At 43.8% G+C, this 12,420-nt stretch overlaps 1 protein-coding gene across 3 annotated transcripts in view; it reads right to left on the bottom strand.

The window, feature by feature from the left end:
* Positions 1-1,908: 1,908 nt before the first annotated feature.
* LOC310823570 (zinc finger protein 318-like) overlaps positions 1,909-12,420 on the bottom strand; it is a 60,618-nt gene continuing 50,106 nt past the window's right edge. For 2 of the 3 annotated variants that reach the window (XM_083696446.1, XM_083696447.1), the window contains exons 11-13: positions 10,538-10,656; positions 6,890-8,789; positions 1,909-5,276 (exon numbers count right to left, since the gene is read on the bottom strand). In XM_083696446.1, coding sequence (XP_083552572.1) covers positions 6,927-8,789; positions 10,538-10,656 — 1,982 coding nt within the window. In that variant the 3' untranslated portion in view covers positions 1,909-5,276; positions 6,890-6,926. The remainder of the gene's footprint in view (positions 5,277-6,889; positions 8,790-10,537; positions 10,657-12,420) is intronic. The other variant, XR_014554952.1, reaches the window with a different exon arrangement.

The following is a 12,420-nucleotide window of genomic DNA, read 5'->3' as shown; positions in this document are numbered from 1 at the left end:
CCACTACAAGTTCTCTCCTGTTAATAATAATAAAAAAATAAAGGCTTCTGGCATTACGACTGCCAATGGCCCCTGGTATGAGCATTGATTACTTGTGTTATGATGACTGTTGGATAGATGATTCACTTAAACAAATGTATTTGTTGTAAGTCGCTTTGGATAAAGGCGTCTGCAGCTAACGAAAGCCCTGAAGCAAGTCATCTCCTTCCCGCAGCACAAGGCCCTCGAGGCAGTTGGAGATGGCTTCAGTCGGCTGGCTGGTCACAAAGCATTCCGTCACGCAATGGGGGCCATAGACGGATGCCATGTCAGGATCAAGCCTCCCCGTAAGCCTGACCGTCAGTGCTACGTGAACCGGAAGCTGTTTCCGTTTTTAACCGCTCTGCGTTCTTGCATTCTTGCCAGTACAATCTTCCAAGTGTTCTTATAGGTATGTTCTTGTAAGAACAGGAGGACGCAGAGCGCAAGAACGCATTTTGGAACACAGCCAATAAGAGTCTTTGGGTGAGCGTCTCTAAAACCGTAACAAAGGCAAATTACACTCACTGGACACTTTATTAGGTACACCTTGCCAGTACCGGGTTGGACCCCCTTTTGCCTTCAGAACTGACTTAATTCTTTGTGGCATAGATTCAACAAGGTGCATTTTGATTTAAATCACCTAAAGACAATGAGACACAAGTACATAATGCACTGAGGGTATTTCCATATATATCTGATCATCTGGAAACATTTTTATTGTGAGCAGAGATGATGTCTCTGAACATTTCTAAATGTATTCTGATGCTGCTGTGATGGAATCACTTCCAACGAGTGAGAAAGTTACACTCCATGTAAATGAGATTCTGGGTTCCGAAAGTAACTTCTAAACTAGCCTTCCTGTTGTTAGCTTTGATGTAGCCTCTAAAAATGTTGCTCATCATTACTTATGATTCATTCATGATCACAGCTGCTACTTAAAGTGCTCAAAAATATCTTCTCATTTGGTGGTAAATGCTGCTTCCCCCACCGTCTTAGTTCTAAGACTAGGAACGACAAGGAGGCCAGTGTCAGATGATCTAAGGGACCTTGAGGGTTCATAGTTTACAAGATGTCAAATATGCAGGTGCGAGGCCATTACGAGATTTAAAAACCAAGAGGATAATCTTAAAATCAATTCTGGTATGGCGTTATTTTTGTGCCAAAATACTGGGAGCCAGTGTAGTGGCTTTAAAACCAGTGTACTGTGTTCAGTCTTTATTGTCCTGGTTAAAACCTGTGCAGCTGCATTCTGTATAACCTGCAGATGACCAATTTTTGACCAGAAAAAAGGGCATTGCAATAGTCTAGTCTGCTTGTGATTTAAGTGTGCACCAGTTTCTCTGAGTCTGCCTGTGAAATGAAACTCCTCACTTTTGCAATGCTTTTTTAAATGATAAAAGGCTGATTTAGTCACACTGCGAACATGGGCTTCAAAATTTAGATCAGCATCAAAGAGGACCCCTAGGTTTTTTCTTGATTCTTGCTCTTAAGAGAGTCTAAGAAGACTGTTCTCTGAGCCTTAGCTCCTAAAACTAGAATCTGAGTTTGTTCTTTGTTGAGTTGTAAAAAGTTGTGGGACATCCACACATTTATATTGCAATACAATGGATTAAGGACACTGGGCTCCGGGTGATAATGAGATATAAAGTTGGGTATCATCTGCATACTTGTGAAAGTTAATGTTTTGTTTCCTAATAACATGTCCCAGAGTGAGCAAATACTGTATGTTTTATTGTCTTTTTTTTTTTTTTTCCCTTTCATCTCATGGGAGGGGTGGGAGGTTTCTTAGGGGGGAAAAGGGAAGAGAAATGTATGTGTAACATTGTGCTCATGCATATTTTTGGTCAATAAAAAATATAAGTTGAAAAAAAGAGTAAAATGCTGTGGCAACGACATTTTATTTGAACTGTACTTAACACTTACAGTACAACCATTTTGATTACATGTTCACTAATACATAGAATAACATTGAGCATAGTATTGCCAGTGAAATATAATGGCGAGTATTTATATATATAAACAAAAAAAACAAGATTCCCATATTACGTTCATGTACAATGCTCAAAAAAATTAAGTGATAGTGAATCAATTTCACCTGCTGTGGTGCAAATGAAAGTGACACAACTTTTGACTGGTACTGTGTATGTGTGTATGTATTACGACTGCCAATGGCCCCTGGTGTGAGCATTGATTACTTTGTCTTATGATGACTGTTGGACAGATGATTCACTTACTGAAACAAATGTACACTGCTCAAAAAAATTAAGGGAACACTTAATCGTCACAGTGTAACACCAAGTCAGTTAAACTTCAGGGATATCAATCTGCCCATTTAGGAAGCACAAGTGATTGTGAATGCTGAACCAAGACAACTGAACCACAGCCCCATGTGAATGCCCTGCATTTCACCATCACACTTACCCTAACACCTCATCTGTCTGAGGTCCTCTGAGTTTGTCATGGTATAGTGTCTTTTGAATAGTTCTGATATACAGTACCAGTCAAAGGTTTGGACACACCTTCTCATTCAATGGTTTTTCTTTATTTTTTTAAATTATTTTCTACATTGTAGATTAATACTGAAGACATCAAAACTATGAAAGAACACATATGGAATTATGTAGTAAACAAAAAAGTGTTAAACAAACCAGAATATGTTTTATATTTTAGATTCTTCAAAGTAGCCACCTTTTGCTTTGATGACAGCTTTGCACACTTCTGGCATTCTCAATCAGATTCATGAGGTCGTCACCTGGAATGGTTTTCAATTAACAGGTGTGCCTTGTCAAGAGTTAATTTGTGGCCTTCTTAATGTGTTTGAGACCATCAGTTGTGTTGTGCAGAGGTAGGGTTGGTACACAGTTCTATACAGTGAATAGCCCTATTTGACTACTGTTCTAAATCCATATTATGGCAAGAACCACTCAACGACACTGCTCAAAAAAATTAAGGGAACACTTAATCGTCACAATGTAACACCAAGTCAGTTAAACTTCAGGGATATCAATCTGCCCATTTAGTTTTGTGTTCTGCTCGTGTCCTTGTCACTACTGGTAGCACTACTGGTAGCATGAGGCGGTACCTGCAGCCCACTCAAGTTGCACAGGTAGTCCAGCTCCTCCAGGACGGCACATCCATACGTGCGGTCGCAAGAAGGTTTGCTGTGTCTCCCAGCACAGTCTCAAGAGCATGGGGGAGATACCAAGAGACCGGCCGTTACACGAGGAGAGCTGGACAGGGTCGTAGAAGGGCATCAACACAACAGCAGGACCGGTATCTGCTCCTTTGTGCGAGAAGGAACAGGAGGAGCACTGCCAGAGCCCTACAAAATGACCTCCAGCAAGCTACTGGTGTGCATGTGTCTGACCAAACTGTCAGAAACAGACTCCATGAGGGTGGCATGAGGGCCCAACGTCATAGCCAACGGTACCCTGACTGCTGTTAGGTACCGGGATGAGATCCTCAAACCCATTGTCAGACCTTACGCCGGTGCAGTGGGCCCTGGGTTCCTCCTAGTGCAGGACAATGCCCGGCCTCATGTGGCCAGAGTGTGTAGGCAGTTCCTGGATGAAGAAGGCATTGATACCATTGAATGGCCCTCTCGTTCCCCTGACCTAAATCCAGTGTTAGGCTGTAACATAACAAAATGTGGAAAAAGTGAAGGGTCTGAATACTTTCCGATTGCACTGTAGGTAGTGACTCTGCAGTCCTGACAGCAGTGGGAAGCTCGTTCCACCAGTGGGGCGCCAGGACAGTGAAAAGCCATGACCGAGTAGCGCAACTGCTGCATCCACGTAGAGGCGACAGTGCCAGTCGGCCAGCCGAGGTGGAAGAGCGGAGTGATCGGGCAGGGGTTTGGGGGCAGACCATTGCTTGCAAGGGGAGGGGCTGTTCCCTTTGCCGCCCGGTAGGCGAGCACCAGGGTCTTGAATCTGATGCAAGCCGCTACCGGGAGCCAGTGAAGGGTGCGAAGGAGGGGGGTGACATGGGAGAAGTTGGGGAGACTGAACACCAGACGGGCAGCAGCATTCTGGATGAGCTGCAGAGGTCTGATGGCGGAGATGGGGAGCCTGGCCAAGTGTGCGTTGCAGTAGTCAAGGCGAGAGATCACAAGTGTCTGGACCAAGAGTTGTGCTGCTTCTCTGGTGAGGAATGGACGTATCCTTCTGATGTTGTAGAGGAAGAATCTACAGGAGTGTGCTGTCGCTGTGATGTTTACCGCACAGGATAAGTGGTTGTCAAGGATCAACTCAAGGTTCTTGGCTGTCTGGGAGGTCACAGTGGAGTTCTCTACTGTGATGGAGAAGTCTTGGAGAGGGCAGGTTTTCCCCGGAAGGAAGAGCAGCTCAGTCTTGTTAAGGTTGAGCTCGAGGTGGTGGGCTGCCATCCAAGCGGAAATGTCTGTAAGACACGTGTTGCCACCTGTGAGTCAGAGGGGGGGAAAGAGAGAAAGAGTTGAGTGTCATCTGCATAGCAGTGGTAGGAGAAACCATGTGAGGAAATTACAGAGCCAAGGGATTTGGTATTGAGGGAGAACAGTAAGGGCCCTAGGACAGAGCCCTGGGGGACCCCAGTGGTGAGGGCTTGTGGAGAGGACAGCGATCCTCTCCACGTCACCTGGTAAGAGCGATCGGCCAGGTAAGATGCAAACCAGGAGAGTGCAGAGCCAGAGATGACCAGTTCTGAGAGGGTGGAGAGAAGGATGGGGTGGTTTACTGTGTCGAATGCAGCAGACGGGTCCAGAAGAATGAGAACAGAGGAGAGGGAGGAAGCTCGAGCAGAGTGGAGGGCCTCCGTGACAGCAAGGAGAGCAGTCTCAGAGTGCCCAGCCTCAAAGCCGGATTGGTGAGGGTCAAGGAGGTTGTTCTGAAGGAGATTGTGAGACAGTTGGTTAGAGACAGCACGTTCAAGGGTTTTAGATAAGGAGAGAAGGGATACCGGTCTGTAGTTATGGGGAGGTGACAGAAACAGCATAGAATTCGAAGGTGGATATGGACAGGTGTGACAGAGAAAGGACATTATGTGACCACTTTGGTCGAGGGGGAGGCACAGGACTCCTCATCTCACCTGAGAGTCTAGGGGAATGAGAAAAGGAGTAGGCATCAGAGAGGGCTGCCAGAGTAGCTGTGTTTTCTGGAGTAATCCATGTCTCTGTGAGGGCAAGGAAATGGAGGGACAGGTCGTGGTCAGTTGAGCATGGTGGGTAGATTAGATTGGAATGGTTGCGAGGGGAGGTGTAGCGGCGATGTGTCCTCCTGAGGGATGAAATAACAGGAATGGGGAGAAAGCACATTGTGATATTTGCCGGAATAGAGGGTTTGTGGGCGATACAAGATGAAGGTAGCACGCAATACACACAGTAGTGAAAAAAGAATCAAATAGAATAAAAATACTGAGTCGTTTGGCCGTCCTGTCAGGCCTTCCTCGATGGACTCCTTCATCTTTGTGTCAGTGGGCTGTCGTTCTATGACCGTCAAGATAGAAATGCAGATTCTGCAATTGCTGATGACTAGCAGGGTAGCAGCCCCACCTAATCAGTTAACGACCAGATAGGTTTCACCACTCAATTCCAAATGTATTTAATTCTTGTCCAAGGTGAGTTAAGGATTTAAATACCTTGCAGAATAGTTTCAGGCCCTCCCACTATAGATTGACAGCAATTGGCTTCAAACAGATAGCTTTCAACAGAAACAGGTCCCAGAGCTTAAGGCAGTATTGCCAGCAAAACACAGCAACACTACCAGCAACACACTGACTTTAAACAAGATTAAATTAATTTACTTAATCTAGAGGACAGGCTTCACCACTCAATTCCAAATGTAATTAGTGTTTCAGATTATTATTATTATTATTATTTTTTTAAATGGTAGTCCCCCTATTTCAGGGTACCCAAAAGTACTGTTTCTGGTAAGTCAGGTGTGTTCCATCACATTATTTGTGCAGGCATAAGAGAGCTGTCAATGTGTAGTATTGATCCTAGGCTTTGCATTTGCCTTTGGAGTCTACTATTGGTGTGTCAATATGAGGATCAAAGCAGTGTCAAGGAAAGTCTAGGAAGAAGATGGCTGCAGTACAGGCCTGGCAGAGCATCACCAGAAAAAACACCCATCGTCTAGTGGGGTCAATGCATCGCAGACTTCAGGCAGTTATTGCAGTTATTGCATAGGATGGACTTTTGATAAATCTGTCCCATCACTTTTGCGTACCCTGAAACAGGGGGACTATTCATAAAAAGTGTTTATGTTTGATTTCGAACCCAAACTTTTGGAGTGTAGCGCAAAAAGGGGAAAAAATGCTTCACTGTCCCATTACTTATGCAGGGCACTGTATATCCACTTATTTTCTGGAGGGTGCTGTCAAGAGTGACATATTATGATGCAGTTGTCAAAGCAAACAACATTCTCTCAGGGATATCTTTTGGTCCATGCTGCACTCTTTTACCAAATTAGTTTTTCTTCTTAACCTTGAGCACTCTTGTTCCTGTATTAAAATACCTTTCAATTGTTCAAATAGGGGAGACAAGAACAAACAGCTTAAGAGTTTGGACTTGGGTATAATTTTTTTTTTTTTAAAAACAGTTATTAAAATCAACAAACATTTGTAGTTTTAGAAGTAAAGACAACTTTTGCTGTGTAAGTCACAACAAAGAAGAGATTTATGTTTTCAAAATCAAAAGCTTGCAAAACTTTTTGATTCTCAATGGAAGCTCCACCCCATCTCAAGTCTCAATGGAAGCTCCACCCCATCATTCATTCAATTTAGTAAACAGATCTATATTTAACAGAGGATCTGCGGGTTACTACTTGCCCCCCCCCCCCCCCCCAATGTTCCCCCTTATCTGGTTCACTACCTAAAAACACAAACTCACCCTCCCAAGGCCCGCTGTCTGGTGGAGTCGGTTACTACTAAATATTAAAATCAAACAAGTCTAAGCCCAGCACCTCAGTTGGGAGGTCTAAGGTCTCTGTTGAGATACCCAATGTGTCAGATGGGTTACCCAAAGTTGAGGTGGCTAACCCTAACCCTTCCTTGGGCTGCGGTTCGGCCCTATTCTCAGACTTCTCGGATTCCCTTGTGTCTGTTTCAACACGGTTGGTGTTTTCAGGAGCTGGGTTGGTTTGAGGTTGTTTTGTTTGTGGAGCCGGGGACTCCAAAGTTTCACAGTTCAGCGAGTCACTCGCTCCAGGTTTAGGATCCATGGCAGGTTTAGTGGCAGTGCTGGTACTGGATGGGGTGATGCTACAGTAGAAGATGTCAAATAGATCTTGGGCTTTTGCGGCAGCAAGGTTAGACTTGGGTTTTTCTGATTTTTGGATTACCTCACTCGGGGGTTTGCTCATGAAAGGAGGGGGGCGGACCAGCACTGTGAGGTTCTGCTCACTCTCAGGGACGCCTGGTGCAGCTACATCAGACTCATTATGGGTGATTACAGACATGGTCAGGTTAGACTGTGGGGCTGTGGCCTCTGTGAATGTCACTGCTGCAGGAGTGGGGGAGGGTGCTGGATTCACAGACACTGATGTGGAAGTAGTGTCTGACTTCCCAGTGTCCGGACCTTGTGGCTTTTTTAGAACGACTTCCTGACCACCAAAGGCCTTGAAAATGATGTCCGTAGGCAGCGAACTGTCCTTTTTAGGCTGGTTCTGTACAACTGGCAGAGGTGTCACCCCAACGCCAATGGTCGGTGTAATAGAGAGGAAGGTGTTCAGAGGGGCAGGTTTAGCATACACCCAAGGTGACTTCCTCAGGACCATGGTGGGTGGAGGGAGATTGGGCCGTATTTTACCACGATCAGAGTGGTAGGGTACCCAGGTTTTTGCTGGGGGGATGACAGTCTTTCCTGAAAGCTTGATAGCAATGTTCTTGGCAGCAGCCAGACTTCGAAAAAAAGAATCTTCATCGCCATCCTCTGCATTCGCTGTGTCATCATCCTTTAAGAACTCAGCAGCCACTCTCTCCGCCTCCTTTGCAAGCTCATTTTCTTTTTTCTTCCAGCTGAACTTTCCGAAGGCGGATGGGGCTATTCCCCCACCTTTGCCTGTTTCCTCACTTTTCTTGCGCATCTTTGCTCGCATTGCTGGACTTGGCCCGCAGAACACCTTTGGAGGCTCACTGGGTTTTTCCGGAGGCTCATGCTGCTTTTCCCTAGAACGCCCAGCCTTGTCCTTTTTTGACTGTCTATCCTCCTTCTTAAATTTCCCCTCTTCCTTCTCTGATCTATACCGCTCCTCCTCCTCCTTCCTGCCATATTTGGACACGTTCCCCTTCGTGCATCTAGACCCCTCTTCCTCATCCCTCCAACTGTACTTGGATCTTTCCTCTACCTTGCTGGAATTCTCCTCTTCCTCCCTGCGATATTTGTACCTCTCTTCCTCCTCCCTGCGATTTGTGTACCGCTCCTCCTTGCTATATTTGTATTTGTCCTCCTCCTCTCTCTTACTGTATTTGGGCCTCTCTTCTTCATCTTTGCTATATTTGTATCTATCAGCCACTTCACTCTTACTGTATTTGTGCCTCTCCTCATCTCTCTTGCTGTACACAGAACTCTCCTCTTCCTCAGTTTTGCTGTACTTGGGCTTCTCCTCATCCTTCTCCTCGTCTTTTTTGCGGTGTTTAGGCTTTACCTCCTTCTCTGTGTTGTTTTTGTGCTCTTCCTCGTGTTTCCGTTTGAGCTCAGACTGCTTCTTATCACTCACTTCCAAACTGAGTCCAGCCTGGCGGTCGAGGTTTCTCCTCTGTTCGTAAAGTGGACACTCATATATTTGTTTCTGGTGAAAGGATGGAAGACAAATATGCAAGTCATTAGTGTGAAGTAGCACTGAATTTACTTATTAAAGCTGTCCAAAGAGAGAAAGAGAAAAAAAGATACTACAGTACACAAGTGAACTTAACTGAATAATAATCGTTCAGTGGAGCTCCTCAAAGCATAGCTAAAGGAAACTACAGTGCCCTGCGTAAGTAATGGGACCATGAAGCATTTTTTTCTCCTTTTGGCTCTACACTCCAAAAGGTTGGATTTGAAATCAAACAATTACTATGAGGTTAAAGTAGAGATTCTCAGCTTTTATTTGATGGTATGTATGTACATATTGGTTTCCCCATTCAGAAATTACAACACGTTTTATGCATAGTCCCCCTATTTCAGGGTACCGAAAAGTAATGGAACAATTGGCTTGACAGGTGTTTAAGGAGAGCTGGCAATGTCTACCATTGATTCTAGGCTTTGGATTTGCTTTTGGAGTTTGCTATTGGTGTCTGTCAACATGAGGACCAAAGGTGTCAATGAAAGTCAAGGTAGCCATTATTAGGCAAAAAAAACAAAAAAAACAAAACAGAAACATAGCCAAAACCAAAGGCTTGCCAAAATCAACAGTTCGGAACATCATTAAATGGTGGTGGTGACCTCAGCAATCGCAAATGGGCTGGTAGGCCAAGGCAGACTTCGACAGTGGATGACTCACCATAATTAAGAAAAACCCCAAAACAACTGTCCCACTGATCAGGAACACTCTCCAGGAGGTAGGTATGAACGTGTCAGAGACTACCATCTGCAGAATAGGTGACCAGCCGAACTACAGAGGCTTCACTGCAAGGTGCAAACCACTAGTCATCCTCAAAAAGGATGGTCACTTACAGTTTGCTAAAAAGTACCAACAAAGCTTACAGAGGTCTAGAAAAAGGTCTTTGGTACATGATAATATCTTATCTGTCCACGAGTGATTGCAAGTGGAAGGTTTAGAGAAAAAAGGATCTGCCCAAGATTTACAGCATACCACATGTTAATGTTAGGGCATATACAGCTGCCACTAGAACTGGCTAACTTGTAACTGATGTAACTGTTGGCAGCAGCAGCAGAATGTATTTTGAAGTGTACAGAAACATTGCGTCTGCTCAAGTACAAGCAAATGCCTCCAAATTCATTGGATGGTGCTTCATCATACAGTAAGCATCGTACCAAAACATACTGCCATAGCAACTGTGGAGTTTTTCAGGGCCAAAAAGTGGAAAGTTCTTGACTGGCCAAGTCGATCTTCAGGTTTAAAACCAATTTAACAAATTTAATTTCCTGATACAATTTTAAGCAAAAATACCTCAAAACAAAGATGGCTGCAGTACAGGCCTGGCAGAGCATCACCAGAGAAGACACCCAGCGTTCAGGCAGTTATGCAAAGGATTGCCGACCAAATACTAAACATGAGTGCTTAATTTGGACAGTTACTAAATCTGTCCCATCACTTTCGGGTACCCTGAAACAGGAGGACTATGCATACAAAATGTTGTAATTTCTGAATGGTGAAACCAATATGTACACAAATACCATCAAATAAAAGCTGAGCATTTGTACTTTAACCTCAGTAATTGTTTGATTTCAACTTTTGGAATGTAGAGCCAAACGAAGAAAAAATGCTTCACTGTCCCATTACTTACTCAGGGAACTGTATATGACAAAACAATTTCCCAAATCAATTCTAAATGCAGTACAACCATGTCTCTCTCACTACAAGGAAGCCATTACCTTGTATTTCTCATTGTGAGTATGACTCGTGACATGGTCCTCTGCGCAAATCGCATCCCCGTAAAACTCCTCACACAGCTGGCAATAAAATCCCTTCACAGGCAGCAAAAATTCAGATCCTATGAGAGAAAAAGAGCAGACAGGGTTGAACCACGTGGGTGGCCACAGGAAAGAGTCATTGATGACCGTAATTTACCTTTATGGTGCTCTCCATGGAAAACCTGTAGCAAGAGGAGATGGTTAATACATTTAAATATGTTCCCTTGATAATGTGTAAAGAGGTACAGTGTATTGGAACATAACAGTTTGGATTTGAAAGTAGAGATCCTCAGCTTTAATTCAATGGTTGTTTTCAGATTGGGCTCACCATTTAGAAAGTACAACATTTTCTGAACATACTCCCCCTATTTCAGGGCTCCAAAAGCATTGGAAAAAAATAATATGATGTCCAAGTACTCATGTTTAGTATTCGGTCGACAATATTTTGCATGCAATAACTGCCAAGTTGGCCAGTTATTGCGGCAGCTACACATGCCCCCACCATGTTTTGCAGATGAGGTGGTATGCTGTACATTTCGGGCAGATCCTTTTTTCTCCAAACGGTCCTCTGGCAATCATTCTGGTAGATGATAATATTCGTCTCATCTGTCCACAAGACCGTTTTCCAGATCTTTCCAGTTTTTCTTGCACCTTGCAGTGAAGCCTCTGTAGTTTGGCTGGTGATGTATTCTGCAGATGGTAGTTTCTGACACATTCATGCCTACGTCCTAGATAGTGTTTCTGATCTGTGAGACAGTTGTTGTTGTTTTTTCTTTAATTATGGTGAGCATTCTTCGGTCATCCACTGTAGCAGTCTTCCTTGACCTACCAGCCCTTTTGCGATACCTGAACTCACCAGTGCTTTCTTTCTTTTTTTAATGATGCAACAAACTGTTGATTTTGGGAAGTCTAAGATTTTGGCTGTGTTTGATTGATTTTTCTGATATTTCAGCCTCATAATGGCTTTCTTGACTTTCATTGACATCTCTTTGGTCCTCATGTTGACAGACACCAATGGCAGACTCCAAAGGCAAATGCAAAGCCTAGAATCAATACTAGACATTGACAGCTCTCTTATTCCTGCACAAATGGTGTGACAGGACACACCTGACTAACCAGAAACACCTGTCAAGCCAATTTTCCAATACTTTTGGTGCCCTGAAATAGGGGAACTACGTATAAAAAAAGCTTGTAATTTCTAAATGGTCAAACCAATCTGAAAAAAACTGAACATTGATTTAAAGCTGAGAATCTCTACTTTAAAATCGTAGTAGTTTGATTTCAAATCCAAACGGTTACAGTATAGAGCTAAAAGAAGACAAAATGCTTCCTCTTTCCAATACTTACGGCGGGCACTGTACAGTGGGGGAAATAATAATTAGATCCCCTGCTGATTTTGTTAGTTTGCCCGATTACAAAGAAATGAGCGGTCTATAATTTTTATGGTACTTTTATTTTAACAAATAGACACAGAATATCAACAAAAAAAGTCCAGAAAAACATATTATATAAAGTTATAAATTAATTTGCATTTGATCGAAGGAAATAAGTATTTGATCCCCAAGCAAAACATGACTTAGTACTTGGTGGAGAAACCCTCGTTGGCAAGCACAGAAGTCAGACGTTTCTTGTAGTTGGTCACCAGGTTTGCACACATCTCAGGAGGGATTTTGGTCCACTCCTCTTTACAGATCCTCTCCAAATCCTGAAGGTTTCAAGGCTTTTGCTTGGCAACTCGAAGCATCAGCTCCCTCCACATATTTTCTATAGGATTAAGGTCTGGAGACTAGCTAGGCCACTCCATGACCTTAGTGTGCTTCTTCTTGAGCCACTCCTTTGTTGCC

Source organism: Argentina silus (assembly GCF_951799395.1).
Source record: "Argentina silus genome assembly, chromosome: Y".
Classification (NCBI taxonomy): Eukaryota; Metazoa; Chordata; class Actinopteri; order Argentiniformes; family Argentinidae; genus Argentina; species Argentina silus.
The sequence above is the reverse complement of the archived record's forward strand: the minus strand, read 5'-3'. Positions and strand labels throughout refer to the sequence as shown.